General features: G+C 34.1%; 1 protein-coding gene and 1 long non-coding RNA gene across 3 annotated transcripts; one reads left to right on the forward strand and one right to left on the reverse strand.

Moving 5' to 3' along the window:
- Positions 1–25226, forward strand: LOC129243913 (mitochondrial folate transporter/carrier). Its single transcript, XM_054881362.1, has 6 exons — positions 1–1320; positions 14278–14431; positions 16851–17103; positions 17182–17295; positions 22017–22162; positions 24574–25226. Exons 1-6 carry the CDS (start codon positions 1167–1169, stop codon positions 24710–24712), a joined length of 960 nt encoding a protein of 319 aa, XP_054737337.1. The 5' UTR covers positions 1–1166; the 3' UTR covers positions 24713–25226.
- On the reverse strand, positions 8141–8873 carry LOC129243914 (uncharacterized). 2 transcript variants are annotated; one of them, XR_008582356.1, is made up of 3 exons: positions 8779–8873; positions 8433–8657; positions 8141–8366 (listed from the first exon to the last, which is right to left on the reverse strand). It is a non-coding gene; the product is annotated as an uncharacterized LOC129243914 (long non-coding RNA). The 2 variants fall into 2 exon arrangements; XR_008582355.1 differs by having other exon boundaries at positions 8141–8657.
- Positions 25227–25765: the final 539 nt, after the last annotated feature.

Below are 25765 nucleotides of genomic sequence, written 5' to 3' on the forward strand. Positions count from 1 at the left end.
GTCACATTTTGACATTTGACGAGTTTAGTTTAGAAACTTTATCTGTTTGGAATTTTCTTGAATATTCACAAGTTAAATATAATTACTAAGTTAAGCAAAAGAATTATCTGGTAAAGGAAAGTGAAATACGGCGTATGAGAGTCAACTGATGTGCATATAAGCTACAATTACATACACACGGCAGGTAGAAAAATTGTTTCTGCAATTGAACGAAGGTATTGGCGAAAAAGGCGTTCAGAAATTATATAATAAAACAATACTTCATGGAAGATGCAAAAATCTGTGAATTACAGTAAAATACAAGAAAATTTCTTCGGACATTATTAAATACGCATACATTTAGGGATTGTGTTAATTTTTCTGTCTGAGTTGACGGGTCGATGAAATTTCATCATCACCGCAGAGGCAGAGCCGAACGCAATATACAGTCGTGAGCAAAGAAAAAAAAAACAAAATCAGAGGACTTTTTCATATATAACCGAAGTAAAAAAATCTCAGCAATTATTCACACCACGGGAAGATGTTTAGCAGTCATATTACAGCAAAAATAACTATTCCACTGAAAGGCCAAAACAAGAGCTTTTTAGTTAATAAAAGCGACGCCAGCTGTATCCTCAGTTCGCAACAAAATAAGTCGAGTAGTTTAGCAGAGCAGTTACGCACCAAGAACAAGGAGTTCCTGTGATCAAATGCACAATCGCATATATAAGTAATTTAATAGTATCTATTAGATAGTTTGACGTTTGCAACCTTTAGAAAAGAATGCTGCGGGAACAGCAAAAACGCCAAAGACCTACAAATTTGTTAGAAAACTAAGAGATCATCCTACTTTAGAAATAAACGCGTGAATGGAAAAGAACTGATTGCAGATTGGTTGAACAAAAAACAAAACAGCAGCGCTACAATATTTGGATTAAGAATTCATGAAAAATAATACATAAAATTTCAAGTCATATAGCAACCAAAAAGGCGAATTACAGTGGTCGCATATAAAAAGTAATAAGGTAGCATTTACGTAGTGCTTGTATTATATCGATCGTAATTAACTGTACGAGTGTCCAAGAGTGGACAAGAAAAAAGACAAAATTGCCGAAAGCACGAAGGAACCACGATTTGGTGCAACAACTGTGTCGGAGAAATCGGAAGACAAGAAGGAAACTACAAAAATGACTGCAATCAATTCAAAGTCGACCAAATTTGGAGGCAAATTAAATTTAACCTCCCATGTGAAGTATGAGCATTTATTAGCGGGCATTTCGGGTGGCGTAACATCGACACTAATATTGCATCCACTAGATTTGATAAAAATTCGTTTTGCTGGTAAGTGAAATGTATTTTTATTTAAAATTTCAACACATATTTTAATATAAATGTATTTTTATTTAAAATTGAAGTACATATTTTAATATAAAAATGCAGTGAAGTTTTGAATTAATTGGCACCTGCATATGTAGGTTTGAAAAAAAAAATAAAAGAACGGCATACAAAAATTTAAAAAAATAAATATTTTGTTGACGAATTTCCATACGTGCCTTGATATAAAACCTGATAATGATTTTTACATTTGTATATGTACCTATTTTTTATTTATTTTTATTACTGACTAGTCGGCTGATATTTACTTAATTGCTAATGCTTCCCGTTATAGTTGTCATAGGTTTGATTAATGTTGATAAAACATTCATAAATGTTAGAGCGCGTGTTCCTATCACCACTCAATTAAGTGGTCTGGTCAACGGCGCAAAATGATATTTTATTTCAATTAATCACAAAGTGTACACGACTTCATATTTATAGCTAAAGTATACACTCAAATGCCAAAAAAATTATTTAATTTCCAATTATAATCGAAATATGTACATACATACATACATGCTAACCATTACCTACTCTTCGCACTGGGCACAATGTTCACTAGTTTGTATACAATGCATTTCGTCTCGTTATTTGTTATGCCTTCGAAATAACCAAAGAAGCACAGCCCCAAGCGTAAACCATATGTCATTGCTCACTTGTCGACACGCGTCTGAAACGTGATTACCGCCAATCGAAAAATGGAAATTTTCGCTAACTAAACAAAACGTTAAATATACAATAGTAGGCACGGTGATATAGAGTCGGCTCTTTTCATTCAAAGCGCCCACAAAGGCTGGCTATATATCAGGCGTCGCCAACGCTATCATTAGGTTACCGCAGACATTATGGTAAATATTGCGACGGGGGCAATAAAACTCCACACTTACGCGGAGGCGCTACATACATATGTACATATTCGCTTATTGTTTGGAATTGTATTTTTATGTACATATGCAGAGATGTACATAGGTAGGTTATATATGTACATATATTTGTTATAACTAGAATCTGAGTTGGGTTTTTCCGCTGACTTCAGTATGGTCAGCTGGTTTTGGTTGCTTTTCAATGTGATTAAACAAGAAGGAAATCAGAAAATTGTTAATATTGTATAGGGGTTTTCAATAGGGGCATATCGTCACTTTTATACAGCATATTATAAAAAGATTCAACGCTTCAAATCATCAAGAGGCTAAAAGTGAAAACACGCCTTAATGTCCATTAAGGGGTTATAAGGAGTGCCAGTCTAGTGAATTTTTCAGAATTTTTTCTGAGAAAACTTTTAATTTATTGATCCAAAAATGTTTATACATATTACGTTATCTTTTAACTTTATTTTAAGACTTAGTATTAGTAAAAATATTTATTTGGAAAGGAGCTACAGCTGATCTCCGGGAGCTCCTCTCAAAAACGACGTTTTGCGGTGACCACTATATCTCTGAACTGTATCATCTGAAATTAAAAAACCAAACAGATTTCGTTAAAGTAATGTTTAAATCTAGTAAATAATCGAAGGAATAAACAAAATAAATTTTTTTTGAAATAATGGTGGTTTCTCAACAAAACAAAAATAAAAACGATTTTTCACCAAAATTGTTTTCAGTATTTAATTTTTCGATACATTGTTAAAAAATAATTTTTTTTTACCATACGAGGTTCGTTCAAAAAGTTGTCAGCCTTCAAAGAAATTATCTTCCAGAAAAGGGTATGTCGCTGGTGACACGGTTTGTGGGACTCACAGGTGTCTGAAATCAAAAAGGCAAAAAAGGTTCTTGTTCAGTATGAATGTCGTTATCGTGTGAACTTTGATCTTTTAAAAAAAATTTGGCAAAATGGCGTACGTTCAAAGCTGCAAAACCGTTTTAGACCCTTTTTTACTTAAAAGGTACGAAAAAAATACTAAAATTTTTTTCCCGATGATCCAAGTTCACACAATAACGACATCAATTCTACGTAATTTAAATATTACTTCATCAAAATCGGTTCAGTACAACCGGCTATATCTGTGTCCACAGCTCGAAAAACATGGTTTCGAGAAAAGTAAATAGCGCGTTCCTTCTTGAATTTGAACAGCTGGTTTTGTAATGATTTCAACCCTTAAATTTGAACGTGTGTACATCATATTTTTGTTTGTTTATGTACCTGGCAACTAGTTTTGCAGTTTTGCTTCCACAAACCAAGGCGCATCCATTAAAGGTGGTGGCACTAGGCCAACAACACTGTTCTGTACGTTTGATTGTTAAAACAAAGTATTGGAAAACTAGAAAACAAATAATGAATTCGCCGTGTTTCATTACGGGCTGACAGCCACATGGACACGGCGAAAGAAAAAAAAACAAATCAGCTGATTTACCAACTCCAATAATAGATTCGCCCTGCCACAAACCAAACTACATTTTTGTGTATAAATATCAATTTATGCTTTTTATTTGGCTGAAAACTAATTTTGAAGTTTTGCTGTAGAGGTTGCGTCAATAAAATGGCTATTCGTAATTTCGGAAAAATCGTGTGGGGACGATATTTTTGAATATTTAATCTGCATAAACGAAGAAAAAAAGGCGAAATTTTTTTTGTCGAATGAGGTGAGGTTCTTGAAAAAAAACAATAACTATTCTGTTGTTTTGTTTTAATGTAGATTAAATCATCAATATACATACTTCGTTTTTCTGTTAATTTTTGTTACAGTACTTAGAGCGTATTTTTTACTACCTTTAGGCAAGAAGGGGGAAAACTGTTTACCCTCTTTCTACATCCTTCGTAAATGCAGCCCTCTATGAGGGAGTGTTAAAAAACCCATGCCATTACTTACCTTTTCCATCAACGGCCCTGTTTCGTGGCCTAAGTGGCATCGTTGTCCCTATGTGTGATGTAGCTGTCAAACCTAACCTAGCCTTCTATAATTGAATCATGATAAATCCGTGTGTAAATTTTGCACGACTAGAAATTCCCAGATTCTGAAAATTACAAAATTTTTATGTCCCTAGTGAAACGCCCTTTATCACAATCGTGTTATTTTCTTATAAAGTGAGCGTTGAATAGTCAAACAATAAGGCGCAAAATTTGAATACATTAACAATAGAAAATCGCAAAAAGAACCAGGGTTGGCAGTAAAAATGAAAGAAATAATGAAATAAATTGCACACTAAATATGTGGGTTGGAGCATAACACTTGAACTAACTTGTTTTTGTTTAATTTTCATATGTATTACGAATTAAAGTTTTTTTTTTATTTTGTTATCGTCTGGGTTATGACGTGGTACTGGATTTTATTATTGTCGCGTGTATCCAATTAAGTTGTTTACAGGAATTTTAACACATTCGCAAGAAATTCAAAAACACTCTCATTTATTATTGTTATTATTCATTTGAAGCTATTATATGATGATACATGGTAATCTCCTATTGATATGGCTGGGTGATATATTTTGTTTCCCGTAGTAATTTACATAAGCAGCTAAGTGTATTTAACAAAGTTAAGTAACTATTTGACGCACGCTTATTTGACAACATGAAAATATACAATTTGTTGCTCATTTGTTATGAACCCATTTGTATTTTTGTACTTGAATGAAGTATCATTTTGAGCGTGGACCAGTTCCACATTCAAAACTGCTGGACACAAAAACTACAGCAAGCATCAACAATTTCCGTTTACTCGTTATGGGTTTCGCGCAAACAAGTTTGTCTTGCGGCCTAATTAATGTTTAAATGTGACATTTTTGCAAATCTTAAAATTATTGCTACTTACTTGTTTGTTTAAGAGTGCGAAGTGATTTCAAGGAAGGTACTGCATGGGAAAGTTGCACGCATCACATTTTGACCCATTCCTTCCTTTGTGAATTGTTGGATGGAACACAAAACTTTGTTGCATTGTTCCCGTGAGAGGCCCTGCAGATTTTTTCGTTTTATAATATTATATAGAAAGGGTGATCAATTTAGAGGTATCGGATTTTTAATTGATATTGAAAATTGACGTCCCCATTAAGCCAAAAGTGGGTCTCATAGCTGTACCCCATAAGTTGGCCTGGAAGGCCGAAAAAAACGAATTTTCCACAATTTTTTCTTAGAAAAGTTTTAAATTTATTAATCTAAAAATTTGTACACATATTATGTTATATTTTAACTGTATTTTAAGACTTAGTATTAATGAAAATATTTATTTGGAAAGAAGCTACAGCTGATCTCCGGGAGCTCCTCTCAAAAAAGACGTTTTGCGGTGACCCCTATATCTCTGAATTGGATCCTCTGAAATTATAAAACCAAACAGATTTCATTAAAAGTAATGTTAAATCTAGTAATTAATCGAAGGAATAAGCAAAATAAATTTTTTTGTCAAATGGCGATTTCTCAAAAAAAAAAATTGTTTATGAAAAAAAAAACTTATCGGTGAGAAAAAACCTTTGATTAATTACTAAAGAATATATTTAAGAGCTCGTGTTAAAATTTGAGACTAATCGGCTTAGCCGTTTTCGAATAATGTTGGTCACCGTCTTTGAAAACAACATTTTGAGAAAAACGCGTTTTAGGTTTGAAAAGCACTGAGTCTATGTCTGAAATGCCTTTTCCAATTTGCGTGTAACTTCAAAAATATTCACCGGAACGTTATTCAATTTTCTGTGTGTATTCTTAAATCTATGTACATTAAGAGAATAAAATATTAAAAAAATCGATTTTATGTAATATCTAACTGTATATAACCCCTTAAAATTTCGGATTTATAATATTTTCTAGCTTTAACCCGCGGCCCCGCTCGCGTAGGAGTAGTTTTGAGGGATTTAGGATATGTATATAAAGGAATTACAAACAATAATTTCATAGAAAATAATTTTTTATTAATATAATAACCATAATATTACAATACCCGGTATCCGTTGCTACGCCTCGTTGAATAAAAGCAAAACAACCAATCAGAAAAATATAAAGCAAAATTATTTTTATTAATTTTCTATCTCAAACCGTTTTTGAACTTTGCATTTGGGTCATAGTTGAACAGCTTATGCGGATTATGAAGTCTAGAGTGTGCTATAAATAGTGGGAAATAGGAAAAACTAAGATTTTTTTAGATTAAATTTAAGCAAATATTCGATTATTAGTGACGAATGAGAGTGGTGGTGCGGCCTGGGGGCTGTGGAAAGGGAGTTCCATCACAAAAACATGCCTATAACCTTCATTGGGTGAAAATATGAATGTATAAAAATGTTTACATCATTTGGTGTTGTCGTTTCGTAGTGATGCGCGGACAACGTACAGACATCCACCTTTATAGTATAGATTATATTAAACCTTTTCTACTATTACTAAGATTCAGCATTACGTGTTGTTCTTAAATAACTTTAGCTGACGTCAGTTATTTACTTCTCACTGTTTTCGAAACGGAAATTAAGATTACTTCGTATCTTAAGTGGATAATTCCAGTTTTTTTGTGGTTTTAAAATAGTTGGAGGTGCGCGAAAGCAAAAAATATTACCACTGCTTTTCTCTTTAAATGCGTATTCACATACACACATATGTATGTATGTTTGCATATTTGTATGTATGTATGCTTGCATATACATACATATGAATGTAATTTGCAGTTTACTTCCTTTTATAATTAACAGAATTCACTTTATACACTGTTTTTGCGTCCCATCGCTACAACATCTACGCATTTGTGAACGAGAAAAACAAAATTTTATTGTTGTATAGTCAAACAAATAACCCTGAAGTAATATGTTTTTTGTTTTCAATATTAATCATAAACGTATTGCAGCACTTGTTAGGAAGCACTTATTTGTAATCGCAATGCAAATAGTTTCAGTGGTATTCCTGGTCGTAACAATTCCATGGTTTAGTTATGTGAAATGCAACTGGTCGCCTGATAGATTTGTTTGTTGTTTACAATATTTATTTAATTAATTCAGTTAATTATTTTGTTATAATACAGCAAATAGAGAGATATGGCTATACCTGCGCTAGAGAGAGCGACGAGTCTCTGCTTCTGATTGCACACCAAAGTTAAAGAAATAATTAAAGATTAAAAAAAAAAATTAAAGATTAAAATAATTTTAGATTAAAAAAATAATTAATTAATTATTAAAATATATTATTTTTTAATAATTAATTACTTATTAAAATATATTATTTTTTAATAATTAATTACTTATTTTTTTAATAATTAATTAAATATTTTTTTACTCTAAAATTATTTTAATCTTTAATTTTTTTAGTATTTAATTTCTTTTAATCTTTAATTATTTCTTTAACTTTGGTGTGCAATCAGAAGCAGAGACTCGTCGCTCTCTCTGGTACAATGCAGGCATATCTCTCTATTTGCTGTAGTATTCTATGCACTATGCAGAGTTCAATGTAAACAAAAATATAATTGCATTTCCAACGTAACGTGTGTTTGTTATTAAAATTTAAAATACCTATTGTTGTTTGTCATAGTAAAAACTAACTGACGTTGTCGCTAACCTCTTCACCTCACGATTTGATAAGTTTTCATCCTCATAAAAGAGCATCTATTATATTATTATATTGCCTACCCAGTAACAGCTACAAATCTGAGCAATTGAAAGTATAATGAAATAGTTTCAAATGAATATTTCGATATCAACATTTCAACTATTCGTTGAGTTGAAGACGAGAGCATCTACATATAACGAGTACCCATGTATGTATGCGTGAAAAAAGTTTACCTTGTTGTCAGCTGCTCGGTAAAATGCATAGCTAATGCATAAACGAGTGCATATGCACATACATATAGTACATATTATTTTATTTATTTTCAAGTAAACAACAATGCTTGTTGAGAAATCTCAAGTATTGCTTTATTTTCTGTATGCACTGTGCCGTGTGCCAGTGGTTGTTAGTGTTATTGTTTGTTTTATATATGCATACGTAATATTAAATGTACTGCTAAAGTGACAGGTCTTGGCCGGAAATAAAAGCCGACATTTTTAGTTGTTGTTGCCGCTGCAGTTGTATGTACATATGTAAATATATCAGCTTAAAGTTGGTCCATTCGCCCCCTTCAGTTAACAAAAAATATAATTTTCAAATGCAATGCAATCATTTCGTCAATTGTAATTAAATACTTCAAATGAAACTCCGGATTTTTCTTTGTGTGTTTTCGTCCGCACTTCTCGTTTTTTTCTACAACGAACTTGTGCTGATTTTCGCCTCTTCAATCGATACACGCATTCCATTTGTTTATGAGCCACGTGACGTTAACACTGACGACATACCTATAACCACTGTGGCGAGAATACAGACATCATCTTCGCCCATAACCATTCCTACTCATACATGCCAACATCAGTCTAGCGAATGTGATATGTGAAAGATAAAACAAAATAAACATTAAAAAAAATCAAAAACTCGTACGACTGCAAAAAGCACGGAATATGTACATACACATACTTAAATATTACATTTACTCACCAATACCTACAAATGGTGAATGTTTATTTGCTTGGCATGTTTTGTATACTAGTGCCTATTTGAGCTTTTGCGTGTTCCCAGCCCGTTACTTGGTGTGAGACTGGAGAAGAGTGTTCGTACATTGCTCGTACTTGTTGCTAAGTGCTTCAATTGAATTTGTCAAGGGTTCGTATGCAATTGCTTCGTCGTATCCAGTTGTCTTGCTACCTTGTCGATATGTATTTGTATGAGTCATTTTTGCTGTGTTGAGCGTTAAAAGCTTGAATGTGTACAGATGTTTTTGTTTAGTTTCTTTCATGGAAGTATTGGTGCATGCATTCGTTTCCTGCATGCGTTGCATCAATCTCAATAGAGTTTCATTGAAAAATGTTGTCAACCTGTTAAAATGTTTTTGTCATTAATTTAGCGTTTTTTTACTTCTCTTTTCTTCTTCTTTTTCATGTTTATCTACTTTTTTAAACACGCGTGTTCATGTGGAAAAATTATATAGCGGTATTTACTCAGTATTAGAAGCAAACTTATGTACATACATATGTACGTACATATAGTTATATACGTGCATTCTTACTTAGGGAGCGGTGTGAAATTGAAAGCCGATTTTTTTATAGTTTTCGAACAATTTATTAGCATTCTTTATATTGTTTTCTACGTTGTTTGTGCATTTCTTCAAATTCAATAAAAGCACATACAAATTCCAAAATTTCAAAACTCTACAATGTTAATTTAACAATAGAAACAAATTTGTACACCATTTCTTAATTAGCTGGCTATTTCGCTTTCGATTTCGAATGCATTTACTTTTGTTAAGTCACGTGAAATGCTCATTGGTCGCCGTTCAGAAATTCGCTTAAAATTTGTTTTTCATGGCGCATTAATGACTTGTTGAAAAGACCTTCGAAATGTGGCTCAAGTAATTAGCTGATATCTACTATGTTATGATTGGTGAGCAGTTTGAAAACTGGTTTTGCCACACACATTTTTGTTTTTTTAATAAAAATACGTTTATGGTCTTCGCCTATTGACATGAAGACCGAAAAAGCTTTACTAAAACTGGCTATGATTCATTACAAAGTGCCAGCCGCATACGATACGGCAAAAAATTGTTCACTGTTTTCCAACGCAGATCGCCACTAGTACATCCCCGCCTGTATTGCTGTACAGAAAAAGTTTCTAAAAAAATCAAATGCAAATCGGAGGTAGTTAATCTTCATTTAAGGAGCAATATCAAGTTGTATATCACAATTTTTTTTCCAATGTATTTATATATTTATCTTAAAACTAAGATTTCCATACTCCTTATTAGTGATAAAGGGTTGCGTTTTGTTAGGTGACCATTATCGCTCTAACATTTTATATTAAATGGCGTATATAAAAATTATTTACTTATTTTCTATGTTTATAACTTGTCGATGGATCGATTTCTTTGCCGCCTCCTTTTTGATGGCAGTTCTTTTATTGGGAGTAGATTAACTTCATTGTTACTGTGTTTTTCAAGGGTGGCGTAATGCCTTCTTGTTGTTGTCTTTATTTGCTGTTCACAAATTAGGTAAAGAAAGTTCGTGGTCGCGCACTCACCAAAAACTAACTATATTGAGCGGCGCTCCTGTTTTCGTACCTGTTCATATTTTTATTTTTATTTTTATTTTTTCGAAAAGCAACTGTCTACCAACCCATCTCTCAACACCATCTCTTCCATTAACCGTTGTCTTTGCCGCTAGTTACTTCTCTATCGAAACAAAAACAAAGGCCTTTCCGTATTGTATTCTATGCTTACACTATGTAGAAAAGCTGTCCCCACCAACAACATCATCCGCATCGTTTTAGTTGTTGTTGTGTTGTGGTAGCAGCATAAACATTCCCCATACATGCACGGGGAATGCTGCTGGAGTGACACTCCTTGGCCGTATATAAATCCGCGTCGTTCCGGTAACGTAGAACCGACTGTCATGGGCACGACAAACCAAACGCATTTTTTAATTACAGCACGGATGAGCCTCTAGCGCTTTTGAGCTATATTTCTATATATTTCAAAAATAAATGGACAGAAAAAATTTTGTTGCTGATTTGAAGTTACGCATTTTCAAGACAAATTTGACGAAAAAAAAAAATAATAAATATGTATGTATATACATACGAGCAAAGGCTCTGAGCTGGACCTTTAGCGAGTGTTAGCATTAGCATAAGCATTCCTCTAAACGAATTGTACATTGCGATTGACTTGAGCGTAATCGCGGAAACCAATAGATGGTGGCATTTGACTACTAACTGCAGGGTCTCCAAAGCGCTCTGGCCAAAACTGAATCTTAAAAGGGCAAAATGTGTGCTTAGATTCAACAGATCAACTACTAGCGTCCTCACAGGTGTTCTAACGGGTCACTGCGCTATTGGTGCCCTAGCCAGTAGAATGGGTGCACCTCACAGTGACTTATGCAGGAGTTGTGGAGATGACGAAGAAATTGAGTTGGTACAACACCTCCTCTGTGAATGTCCTGCTCTTCACAGAAGCTATGCCCAATATTTGGGCAATTATTTCTTTGAGGACCTGGGAAATTTGCAAAATGCCTCACTGGAGGGGCTGGTTACCTTCTCAAAAAGATGTAAGTGGTTTAAGCAACTTAGCTATTACGACGGGTGTGTGTCAGAAGGCGGTGCTAGGTGAGTGGGTTTAAGGGGGCACGTGAATAGATGGTTAGTGTCGTGCGTGGTACTTTCATATGGCGGACATATGATATGTTGACTATGTCGAGATCGATTCTGTATAGGTAGAAGTATAATGGAGTATAAAGGATGGCGTGGCATGAGGCAGCTCAAACTCCTCTGTCTGCAGTAGCAGAAGGAGTAAGTCGTTCTTTATGTTAAATAGTATATAATTTGTGGAAGTGTTGCATTTTTCTTGTTCTATTGTCATAGGAAATGTGCAACATTTTCACAGGGCGTGTGGAAATAAAAGTGATAAAAAGTAAAACAGTTGACAACAAAAAAAATTATCCTATTCTACAGTAGATGCGAAACACAATTCATAGTGACCAACATTTATGAAATTACTGAGTACACATCTGTACGTCTATTTGGCGCTTAATCAGCGCTTATTTTTCGATGCTTTTATTGCCCACTTGTTATTCTCACGTCTGTAACCCTTAGCCCTCTGTTAGAAATGGGACAATAACAAATTTAGCCATGAACTTGGCAACATCAGATATTTTCAGTAGAGATAGCTTTCTATCGCTTGCTAGTAATGTTATTAAAGCAAAATGTTCAACACCCCTGCCGCTTCTCAAAAAAAAAAAAAAAAAAAAAAAAAAAAATGCCAGAATTAGCAGCGATAATAACCGGCCAGATCGGACATATTTGAATATGTGGTTATCAGGATTGTGTGATATATATGTCAAATGTACATATATACGATGCAATTTTGCGGCACAGCAACAAGTCTTCATTGTATTTTTGCGGAGTTTATTCTTTTTTTCTCTTTATTTTTATTTTTTTTTTTTGTAGATATTTACGACCGCATTTAATATTAAAGATTTCAAGATTTCGCTTTTATGTGTGGTATCTTTGTGTGAAAATCAAAATATCATATACATATATGATTCCCGTAGGTCTCAAATAAAAAAAGGTTCTCAAGAAAAAAATATATATTTTGTAGAAAAAAATAATAAGAATTACAATTTTGTTATCACAGAACACGTCCGCACATAAGTGAAATAAACAACTTATTTCAAGTGCTGATAAAAGTGAAATCTAATAAATATAAAATTCTAAATGAGCAAAACAATTTCTGATCTTCGGTGTACAGTCTGTATATTAAAGGGCATTTCAAAAGACACGCCCAGATGTTGTTTTAAAATGCATCATGTAAAAATGTAGATTGTTTCATGTTTCACTATTTGTATTCAAAATACGGCTCCTAACAATTGCTTGTAAAAATGACATAATTTAAATGTCCTCCCTCAGCACATTTACAGATAAAATCCAGCCAACAGACCATTCACGAAAGCCTAATTGTTGAGAACGACCAGAGATCGATGTTGAAAGCTGTTCAGCAACACTTTTCATAGCAAATTCAACAGGACGCCCACCAAATGAATTTGTTAACTCATTCGGACGATTATTTCCACCAAAAAAATCACGAATTTAGCGTTATGTGGTTCTTAAAGATCGACCATCTTCATAATCATCAGTTTCAATAACTTTAACAGGTTCTTCTAACTGTCTACTTGACAAATACAAATGTCAAAGATCAATTTTGTATTCACTACTGGCATCTAGGCGTCACTTTTAAAAGACCCTTTAGTTCTTAGTTGTTTTCGCAACTTTTTACCAAATTATCACGCGTACTTTTAAAAAGGGGCTCGTCTCTGTCACATTTCTACGAACAAACTGTGACATCAAAGTTTATTTTTAGCAGTGAATATTTGGTTTGATGAATCGCGTTCCTACGTTGGTTAGTTGTGTGAGTTGTTTGCGTAAGTGACTGATAGCTGTGCTGCTTGAGTGGTTTCTTTTGATTTTTTTGAACAAACTGAAATACGTGTGACAGCAGGAATCCAATGAAATGCCATAAACCACCACATCCCACTTAGAATATACAATAGGCTTGAAAGGGACTTAAGCCAAGTGGTGTAGCAAGTGGAGCTTTTTACTTTGTAAAAATAAAACTCTTCAATTTATAGTTTACATGAACTTTATTTGAAATAATTATAAGTACGGAAGATAAATCAAATGAAGAAATATGTATACGAGGCGACGGGTGTGCTATGTTCATATGATCGAATCGATGTGTTATTCTTAAGCTGCTCCCATTGCAGCTATGCAAAAAGCGACGATGACTAAAACGATGCGGATAGTGTTGTTGGTGGGGAGAGCTTTTCTAGTGTTTGTATATATAAATACTTTTAAACGTTCTTTCAAATATGTGTTGACAATTTGCATTTAAAATCATGGTTGTTAAGGGACGAGAATTTTCAAAAAATAAAAAATCAATTAAATTAAAGAAAAAACTTTTTAAATTTTATAAGTCGTTCCAAAAAACAGTTTTTATATGCTTAGTCATTTGAAATTACATCATTTCAGCGTCTTGTGTGCAAAAATTTATTTATCAAATTATTTTTTAATTTTTAATGCATATTTGCACCCATTCAAAACAAAAAAAGAACTAAAAGGCAAACAGATATCTACATATATAAAAAATCTAAAGCCGAAATAGCAAACACAAAAATCTGTTATCTCTCTTATGATAATTTCTATACCATTTGTTAATAAATATTTACCGTCGACATGCAATAACAACTTTGTTATACCGAAGCGGCGCGTGTATTGACGTCAATGGTTAAAGCCTGCAATCAAATTACCCAGTTGGTGTTAAATTTATGCAGTCGAGTAGAATTACTACAATTAATAAATTTGTATAGTTTTTAAGCTGGCTATTCTTTGATTTTGAGTTAAACTAAAATTATTTTAATTATAATAAAAACCAATTTTTTAATTCAAATTTTGCAGTGAACGATGGGCGTACAACAACAGTGCCGCAATATAACAGCTTGAGCAGCGCATTCTCGACTATTTTCCGACAGGAAGGCTTTCGTGGGCTCTACAAGGGTGTTACACCCAACATCTGGGGCTCAGGTTCCGCTTGGGGTTTCTACTTCATGTTGTAAGTAATGCAATTTTTTTATTATCATTTATTGTTATTATCTAAAAATTTAATCTCATACTGTACACACTTTCTATAGCGAAAGACGTTTAAAAAAAAAAAATAAATATATATTCGGAAGTACAGTGAATCGAAAAACAAAAAAAAAAAGACTTGTAAACCAAAGGGAATTTGTATGCAAGATTTAGAAAATTAGCTTTATAGAAAAAATTAAAAAAAAATTTATAGTCTTGTTTTAAGTGTTTTAAATAGTGGTGCTTTAACTTCTTTAATTAAAAAAAAATAATAATAATGTATTTATATACCTCCTATATAGTCAGTATTCTGAATTATCTCTTGAAAAATAGCTCCACACATTTAGATAATGTAGCCTAGGTTAGGTTGAAGCGGTTGTCCTGTGGGACATACTCAGGCTCATATCCCATTGTGATGCCGCGTGGGGAGCTTTCCCTATTTCTCCCAAAACCAGTGTGTGCTTTTCAAAAATTTTAGTGCCAGGGCTCGAAACTCCGGATATGAAATACCAAAAGATGGAAAAGGATTTCTTCTAAGAGAGGTCGACTCTCGGCCGGCAATGTCAAACCTCCGAGTGTATTTCTGTCATGAAAAAACTCCTCATAAAAAAAATATCTACAGGAGGCGGTATAAAACTGTAGGCCTGTCCATTTGTGGAAAAACACCAAAACGCACACCACAAATAGCAGGAAGAGCTCGGCCACCAAATACCAAACAAAAAGGGTGTAACCGCCAATTAGTATCATTATTATAAAATAGTCGCCGTGTTGTTTCCCAAATTCAAACAATTCCAAAAATGGAAACTGATCAAATTAATACCATTATTATGAATTTATCACCCTTAACAGAACCGATAAACTGTTTCTAAGCTAAAAGTGCTCTTTAACTTTTTTCATTTTCTCAATCACCTGACAAGGATAGATTTCTACGAAGTTTGCACTTCGGCCTCATGGTCTTTTGTGCCCTCTGCTCATCACAGTAGCTCATCCAGACTCAGCTTCCTTATTAAACTCAGGACAGAGTTGCGTTGAATTGTGCGTAGGTGCCTTTTGTCTGGCTGCAAAGGGCCGAGATGTTTCAATCTTATGCGCGAGATAGCGCTGCATTCTAGGAGAAGGTGCATTGGAGTGGACCGTATCCCCCGATCATGTGCATATGACTATGAGCCTCTCTTGCCGATGCGTTCGCCACTTCGTTCCCAGTTACACCCCTGGAATCCAAATTAGTCGAATGCGATTGTGCGTACCTATCAGATTCAGTTTCTTGATATACTCAAGGACCAGTGAGGACTTAATCTCACAGGATGATAGAGCCTTGCCAGCTGGCTGACTGTCGCATAGAATGACAATTCGCTCATTCCGTAAATTTCTGTCTAGACAGAATCGGCTGTTGTTGTAGCAGCATAAACATTCCCCATGCATTTGCGAGGAATGCTACTGAAGTGACAGTCTTTGGCCAGATATATGTAAATCCGGGCCGTTCCGGTTACGTAGAAACGACTGTCGTGGGAACGAAACAAATCGGTATACATCTCCGCTTGGATAGAAGATGCTTCTAAAACTGCACATCAGCACAGAACGCTTGGTTCTGAGGCCCTATATTCCAGCGGATATGCCTTCTGAGGCCTTCGAGCCATCTGTGTACCAGATTACACTTCTGGAGTCTTCTGACAAAGATAAATTTGCTTATTCTCCAGGGCCACGGCAAGGTAGTAAAAACCTAATTTTCTCAGCTAAATCACTTTTTCACTTCAAACCTGCCTACAAATTGTAAAGGTCACAGTAAGGAAATTTTAAATATATTTATCCACTTTTGAATATATCGATATAACAACAGGCAAAACGAAAATGAGTCGAAAATGTGGATTATAATATGGAAGGTTAGTTGAGAAAACGCGTCATAATTCTTGAAAACCTTTAAACAAAATGTTTGCTTCAAGCCAAGATGAATCTATTAAAGATGGTATCGGTAAATCAGCTGATTTACTTCTTTTTCTTTCGCCGTGTCCATGTGGCTGTCAGCCCAGAATGAAACAAGGCGAATTCAATCGTAGTTTTCTACTTTGCCAATACTTTGCTTCGACAATCAAACGTACAAAACATTGTTGTTGGTCTAGTGCCATCACCTTTAATGAATGCGCTTTGCTTCAAGCCAATTTCACATCATTCACATTTTTTTCTTCAAATTTCAAATGAAATGCCCTGCGTTCCCTACGTTCCAGCAGAACATTCGTTATAGAAAAATGTAAGAACGAACACCTCAGTTAAAAAAATAACTGCATACTGTAAAAAAATCGCTATAGAGGTTTCGTTCACTATGAACAATTTTTACATTATATTTGATTATGCTATTTTCATATTTTAACAAACATTTACTATATTTCTTTTTTCGTTACTCATTTTAGCTACAACACAATTAAAACCTTCATCCAGGGCGGCAATACGACACAGCCATTGGGCCCCACTTTGCATATGTTGGCCGCTGCCGAATCTGGCGTGCTCACTCTGATGCTTACAAACCCCATTTGGGTGGTAAAGACTCGTTTATGCTTACAATATGGCGCCGAGACTTCAAGTAATAAGGCGATTGAATATCGCGGTATGGTGGATGCGCTGGCGCAGATCTACCGTAATGAGGGCATTCGTGGATTGTATAGGGTATGTTTTGAAATGCATTTCACGGCATGCCGAAGTAAATATTAACTTGTATGTATGTATGTGTAATAAAAATCTCAGGGCTTCATCCCCGGCATGTTTGGTGTGTCACATGGAGCTTTGCAGTTTATGACCTATGAAGAGATGAAGAACCATTACAACACATACCGGAAATTGCCGATTGATACCAAATTGGTGAGTATAGTTTTAAACTTGTGGTGTTTGCTTTTCGCACACTGATGTCGCACTCATTCCGCCCTGCATCAGAGCTGTCACAGTTTTATTTGGTTTTTTCAAATTGTTACACTCTGACTAAGCGAATGTATGGCATTTTCTACCCTCTACAAAAAGTGAGGGTGGTGAGCGTTGTTGAGCTGACTTTTTTTTTATATGCGTACAAAAGTTCGTCCAAATAGTTGTACGAAAACTTTGAAGGTGCCAAAGGAAGTATTTTCATTATATAGGGGTTTTCAGTAAGAGCGCTTCAACTTTTGAACTTTTTTGAATAAAACACAAACGGTTTGACTTTTTTAACTAATATAATTTTTTTTTTTTTATCGAGTTTGAACATATACATTTAAGTATAGGGTTTTGAATAACCCTATATTTTGCCATTATATTCAAAATACATCAATGCGTAGATTTTTTTATTATATTAATTATATTTTTTGTTGAGTTTTTTTTGTTCTATTCTTATATGAAATCGCAGACATTTTCACAATATTTTTCGTCGTGAAGGGTTTTTTAAAAGACGTGCCTAGTTGTTGTTTTAAAATAAAACATGTAAAAATGCGAATCCAAAAAAGGGTGTTTACTTTGCGCCCAATTGGAGGAAGAAAGAGAGGGCGAGCAAGAAAGAGATGGCTTGATGGCGTTGCAGGTTTTGGGCATGATGCTTATTTAAAGGCCTCATCTCCTCGTCTAGACAATGCTGACTTTGTCCTTTTAATATTTAACTAGTTTAACGAGTACAGGGCCCACTGTACACCTCTACTACAGAGAAGTACAGCATCGGCTACTTATCCGGGACTGCTTATTTGTTATTTCTGACTTATTCGCAGATAGCCTCTATATCTAGAGGCATTTCACTATACGCAGTCTGTGACGCGTCCGGTAGCCTACAACGTGGCTTCCACAGAGATAAATTTCCATGTTGCTGTAGAGGACGAACGCGCGGAAAATGGGGACGAAGCCTGTCTGACGAATTCATAAAACTTGAAGACTCGCTCGCTACTTGGCCGCAGATAAAGTCAAAAGCTGCAAATGGAAACCTCCAATGCAATTTATTTGTATCGGCACTTTGCGCTCAAGCCGGCGCGATAGCAAATAATAATTATAAAAATAATGAGCACGTCTACAGCTAAAGTCCCCCATACGGGCGATTCATTGATGCCTAATTATTGAGAATGTCCGAATATCGATTTTAAAGTTTCTTCCGCAAAACTTTGCGCTACAACAGCAATTTTCTCAACAGAATACCCAGTTTTTGGTAGTTGTTGTTGTTGTATCAGCAAAAACATTCTCCAAACATGTACGGAGAATGCTGCTGGAGTGACAGTCCTTAGCCGAATATAAATTCGGGTGGTTCCGGTTACGTAGAACCAACTGTCGTGGGAACGAAAGTTTTTGGTCCACCAGCCCTCTTTCTATCCTCGAAAGAACCAGTTTCTTCAAATTTTTTCGCCAACCTTTGAATTGCCAACTCATTCGGATGATTGTTTTCACCAAAACATCGCGTATTTTGCGTTATGTTCTTAAAGATCGACCATCTTCTTAATAAGCTCTAATAATTTGAATGTCTACTTTTTACATCTACAAAATTTCAAAGATAACATAAAAAAAGTATCGTCTAGAATTATTCACTACTGACATCTAAGGGTCACTTTGGAAAGCGTCTTTATAATGAGGTGACATTTTTTCCGAGAACAGAAAACCTGATTAAATTAGCAAATAATTTGTTATATAGAGCATATATATGTATGTATATGTAGTAGGTAGTAGTAGTATTCGTAAGTTTTCATGTTTGTGTTTAGATAGTCGCAAACATTTTTCATTTTCCACTGCCGCTATATTCTGAAGGCCGTTCTACTATTTGCAATACTCTCGAATATTTGCTAGTTTGTATTTTAGTCTATCAGTATACTGAAATACTACAATTATATGCATATATACACCCGCACAAGAGTCACATGGCATTTGCATGGGCTACACGCGCCTCTGCCGTTCTTCATTCTCGAATATAAGATCAGCAATTTTTTGGCCGCAATCCAAATAATATGGGTAATGTGGCTATCGCAGAATATGACAGAAACGCAACGTGGCCGGCAAGCGCTGGCCGATTAAACGAATGCACCATGATTGTTATTCAAATTTATTTATACCAAGGCGATAACTATTCATATATTTATATGACGCGCGACTTTTTAGAAAAGTCTGACCGGCCAGTGTGCTTTTTATTTGTTATCTATGGTGTATCGAAAAATGATAAAACGGAGTCAATATGCAACAGAGCACAAAGAGATTAGCACTTAGCACCTTTCTTATGAACGTGATACCAGAAATAAAGCCATTTGATATTTTTAAGGGGTTGCATACGTCTAGCAGCGTCAAAAATGCGCTAAAAGAAAAGGGATAAAAATGGAAATAAATATTTATAAAACCATTTTATACATTGTTTATTAGTACTTGAACTTTATAAAAAAATTTATTTTAATTAAAAAAAAAAAATAGTATTCAAAAAATCACGTGACCCAAAGTACAATGAAAAAAAGTTTCTCCACGGTCTGCATCATTTCTACTTGAAATGTTGATGGATCTGTAAAAAGTAAAAAATTCTTGTAAAATAAAGTCTGTCGAGCCCGATTTTTGAATTCCGACGTTTGTAAAAGTGTTATTCCTCCGATAACAAAAAAAAAAACATAATAAAGTACCCTGGCACAATGCTGCATTGATTAAATTTGGAAATAAGAAAAACAAATTTCTCCGAAGATTCAAAAAATTTAAAAATTCAACTTTCTTTCTTCCACATAAAGAATGTGATAAGAAATTCGTCTGTTTGAATAAATTTTTACACAGAAACTACATTCTTAACTTCGAAGAAAGTTTAAAATCTAATCAAAAACCGTTTTGGAACTTTGTAAATTCGAAGAAATCTATTTCCAATATTCCGTTCGCTCTTTTTTTCGGTGACAAAGCTACTGCTAATACTCCTGCTGATGCCGCTAATCTCTTTGCTGAGTTCTTTAAGTCCAACTTTGCATCGGCCGCCGACAGTGATGAAAATGTTTCCTTCGATATGCAACCATCTACTGATTTGGGCAAGCTTAGTAGTGCCCACTGAACATGTCTTTCAAGGCACTACTCGACCCTTTTAAACCCTCTTCAAAAACTGGTGTTGATGGCTTGTCTGCGGTATTATTCAAGTAGTGCGATTCTTTAATATACCCTCTGTTGTTTTTGTCATTTTGCAACGTTTCAACTCTTTTACTTTTAATGCGATTTCACTAAACTTGAGGTTGAAGGTTGAAAAAATCCGCGTTTAATGCTTTCGCAAAGCTCAAAAAATGTAACAAAGTGGTTGTTGTTGTTGAGGTTGAGTATTTGTACTTAAATAATCCTAATTAGCGACAAGCGCCGTTTTATTACCACTGTTCTCGTGTGATGTCTTTTTTTTTAGTCAGATCCATTCCGTGAGATCCAGATATAACAGCAAATGTTTTAGTCCATATGTCTGAGATTTCATTGATTTGCTATATGAAAGGTTTACCCAAAGAGCGAAGTCTTGTTTGGGCTAAACCTAGACATTCGCTTAAGGTAGTCCGGTGTAACGACCGAAATTTCGACGTTTTTTCGTGAATCTTTTTTTAAAAAGAAAATAAAAGGCGATCGTTTTAAAGTTTTTACATGTTTTTATTGGTGTTTTGAAGTAATATATATAAAAAAAATTTAAAGTTAATTATATAGTAATTTGTTTAAAATTTTTGACGTCAAAGTGGAGTCCTTAAAAAAAAGATGAGTTGGTTCTGGGAAACACACAGCCTTCCAAAGTCATCTGAAATAAAAAATTCAAAGAGATTATTATTCTGTAGACTTTATTTTAGGTCCCGAACCTAAAATATACATAAGAATAAAAAAACAGTTTTCTCTGTCCTCAAAATCCGTGCATTGTCAACATCGTCAGCGTAGTCCCTGGCTGTTGGTCCTAATGTAACGCCCTTTGTCTCCATAACCTTGAGTACAGGTAGAAAACCCTCATTAAAGATGCAAGCGGGCGGTATAAGTAGCAATTTCCAGAACGTTTTTCCCAGTAAAGGTTATACCTGGGTATACGTATTGTATACCGGATAATAAAAGAGGGGACAGTCAGAGCAGCTGCTGCTGACGTGTCACACGCTTTCATACACACTACGGCGCGCTCTCTTATTTTAGCTATAACTTTAAAAATAATTAAAATTTCTGTCTGAAATTTTTATAGTATATTTTTAAGATATTTTCTTCCGAAAAATGTACAAAAAAAAATTCGATTTTTTGAACCCGTCACACCGGGATACTACCATAAATAGTGGAAAAGACTTTCTTTCACCTCCTCCGCCTGACAGCTTCTGCAGTTGTGATTGAAGGAAGGTTGAGTCTGGCTGCATGATCTCTTACCTTCCAAGCATTTCTAGTTCCTCTCTACATTGTGAAACCAGTTTGGATGAAATGGAGTTGGAGCCTAAAGCCTTGATAGCTGCTTGACTGTCTGAAAAGATAGAGCTACTCTTGCACCAATTTCTTGGTAGTTTTTCAGTATAAATTAAAATTCTCGACAAAAGCAATTCTTTGCTTCTGAAAAATTTTTCTTTTAAATTATGATAAAAAATATTAAATTGTATTTTCATGCGCTCACTTAATCACACATCCATATCTGTTTTCAGGCCACTTCGGAGTATTTAGCATTCGCTGCCATATCGAAGCTGATCGCTGCTGCAGCTACATATCCCTATCAGGTGATACGTGCACGCCTGCAGGATCACCATCTTAACTACAACGGTTCATGGGATTGTATTAAGCAAACATGGAGGTACGAACGTATGCGTGGTTTTTATAAGGGCCTCGTACCATATTTAGTACATGTCACCCCGAATATTTGTATGGTCATGCTCATTTGGGAGAAATTGACCAATTAGAATTATAGAAAGAAATAAAAAAAAAGAAAAAAAGAAAACAAATAGAAGCGGAAAGGTAGTGACAGTACGCAAGCAAAAGTTAGTAAACATAAAAGTAAGACCATTGTGTGCACAGCGATTTTCCATTATCCACGACGTGCATAAAATTAAACAATCGAATATTCAAGAAAAAATTTCCATTATAGATTTAGTGATTGCTTACGGCATTTTATTAAGAAATATAACTAAGTAATTGCTAATTGATGTTATTACAAAAAAAAAGAGAGGAATGAGAAATGTGTGACGCCAGCTGTTAGCTGTAAGAGAGTACAATAATTTGCAATTTGAGGCAGAGCAAAGCCGACGCGCATATGTACATGGAATTAGCAGAGAGCAAAGGAAGAGGAAAATGAAAGTGCTTTTAGCTGTAAAAAAATATATGCATCTGTTGCACTAGACAAATATGTTGAAGAGAAGTGAATCAACTGCTGCGTTTCGAAAACTTAATTTATTTCTACTTAGTGCTTTAGTTTACTTTTGGATTTTTAATTTAAATTTTTTAATTTTACTTTTTTAATTTTAATTTTTAAATTTTAATTTTACTTTTTTAATTTTAATTTTTAATTTTAATTTATTTTTTGTTTTTAATTTTACTTTTTAATTTAATACTCAGCTTTTAAATTCTCTATTTTTATATAACTTTCTATTTAATTTAATTTTAAGTTTAATATTCCAGTAGTTTGTAGTTATGCTTAATTTTCAACGTTAGCTGTTAAGTGTCTTCATACTGGCATTATCAAAAAAAAAAAAATTTTAATAATTATTCTCACCTCTGTCTGCCAAATTGTGCAACGTAATATAGTTTAGCGCATACGAGAATTTATTATAATAAAATCAAAATAGTTTATTTTCAATTCTTGTCAAGTTAGAAAAAGTATGCAGCATTAATTTTTTGAAAGTTTATATCGAAAGAAAATGAAAAAAAATGTGCTATTGGAAAATGTGATACGAAATTTTTGAATTGAAAACGAATTGAATTGGCGAATCAGTGAGAAATGTATTAGTAATTGGCGAAATATGAAAAACATCATGACGATTTACCCTAATAAGTAATATCTATCATAAATAAGCCGCTTCAAGTATTTTAAAATATTTTAGCTAATGTTTGGTATTGACGAATTTCGTATATGAAATGTCGTAGCTTGGGAAGCAACAACAAGCAGTAAACATCACTCAAGCGTTGGAAATTTTAGTACGTAAGCTGCGGCCTCGTTCATACATATACATACATATACAAATAAGCTGGCAAATGTATCTTTTTACTAATATTTATGCACACACTTAACCGATTTAAAACCAAGTACATAGAAAGTAAGAATCTTGCACAATAAAAGCTATGCAATTGGAATGTCCGCAAATGTATGCAAGCAGAAAAGTAGCAAATTACTTGCAGTCCGTTGAAAATTAACTTAGATTACAAGAAAAAATAAATTTAGCAACTAGTTTTTAGCTATTAATTCATTTGGCAAAAAGATTCTTCATAACTTTTCATGTAAAGCAATACATATATGTATGTAATGTTATGCATATTACAAATGAACAAAAACAAAAAACAAAAAAAAATCAAGAAAAAAAACAAGAAAAAAAATTAAAATATCAAATATCAGCAGCTTTTATGAAAGCCTAATTAAATCTGTCAAGAAGGTGGTAAACATTATTCTCAAAGCGTTAAAATTGTCTTATTAACTTTTGATACGTAGAAGCAGAAGCGAAACTAACGGTTTTCAAAACTTATTGAGTACTCGCATAGTAAGTGCCACATTAACTCTCGTCTGTTGTTATATGCCGCCTGGGGCTAGCCTTGAGTGTGTGATCGGACTTGTTCGCAAAACTATAACATGCTTTTGGTCACATACCCATGCCCGACGGGCTTCCACTAAACTAAAACCAAAAACCGAAAATCAAAAAACCAAAATCGAAAAACCAAAATCAAAAAATCGAAAATCCTAAAACCAAAAATCCAAAATCCAAAAAAAGTAAGCAGCTCACGAAAAAAGTAAGTAGTGTGCACGTGCTTGAACTCGCTCGTAGCTTTAATGTCTCGCAAATGCGTAAAGAGTAAGATTTGAATTTTTATACTCATATAATTGCAAAATAATTTTATAAAGTAAGTCTTAAACAGTTTTGCAGAATCTATTTGCTAATTGAATGAAAACTCGTATTTTTATAAAAAAATACTTGCACGTTCGCTGTGGAGGTAAGCGCCTTTGTACACCATCAATTAATTAATCTTCGCATTTTATTTTTTTTCTCCAACTCATTGCAGATTTGAGGGCCCGCGTGGCTTCTACAAGGGCATGCAAGCCAGTTTGACGCGTGTGGTGCCAGCAACTATGATAACATTTGTCATGTACGAGAATGTTTCGCATTATTTGCTGCATAGGTCCAAGACCATCGATATATGAGATCTCAGCAACCATGAAGAAGAAGAAAAAAGACGAACAGCAGCCAAAAAATGAACAAATTCCTACGCTTTAAATGGCTTTAAGTGGCTTTAAATGGCTTTAAGTAGCTTTAAATGGCTTTAAATATACTTGTGTTTATCAGTTTTTAGTTATATTTGCGTATTATTACCTAAAATAAGTTCATTAGCTTAAACAATCTTTGCATATATTCCACTACCATTTACTAATTTTAAGCGCATATTCCATACCGACGTCGTCGCCGTACAATGTGCCCCTGGACCGATTACCCGTTAAAAATTTTAGTTACGTTTTCTTAAATTTTTCTTTGTGTGATTTACACAAGGTTTGTTTTTTTCTTTGCTTTTTTTGTTTTTGGTTTGTTTGCTAAATTAACAAACCATGCCATTGCCTTACGCTTATCGGCTTATCGTAGAACTGTTTTGTAAATCTCTGATACAAGTAAGTGTTAAGTTTTATTTTAGAAATAAAGATTTAGTTGTGAATTGTGATAACATGAAAACCAAATGTATTCTGCTTTCTTTCCGCTTCGAAGTGTTTAGTGCTCAAATGTGACAGTCGCTACACAACATTCCATTCGTTATTTTGCAGTTTCTTAACAGCAGAGAATGTTAAATGTTAATTACAGAGAATGTTAACTAAAGAATGTTAAATGTTAATTACACAGAATGTTAGTTAAAGAATGTTAAATGTTAATTAACATTGTCTTATTCATTCTCTAATTCATTAACATTCTCTGCTAACAGTCTGTTTAACATTTTTGTGGCTGTAAATTTACACTGTTAAAATGCCGCGCTGAAAACGGAGAATGTTAATGAAATTCTTTGGTGAAAATGTTGCCAACCCTGTTAGCGGCCAAGGAGGGACAGTTCCCAATTGCATTTACAAATATGAGATATTCTTTACATACTCTGCTGGTAGTGGGCTTATATCTTTTTTGTGCCTAAAGATATGCTACATCTATATTTTGTTCGCTGTAATTACGCCTAAATGTAGGCAGTGGAAACGAGAGATATATGGGACGATTTTAAGTGC

This window comes from Anastrepha obliqua, chromosome 4, assembly GCF_027943255.1.
Source record: "Anastrepha obliqua isolate idAnaObli1 chromosome 4, idAnaObli1_1.0, whole genome shotgun sequence".
NCBI lineage: Eukaryota > Metazoa > Arthropoda > Insecta > Diptera > Tephritidae > Anastrepha > Anastrepha obliqua.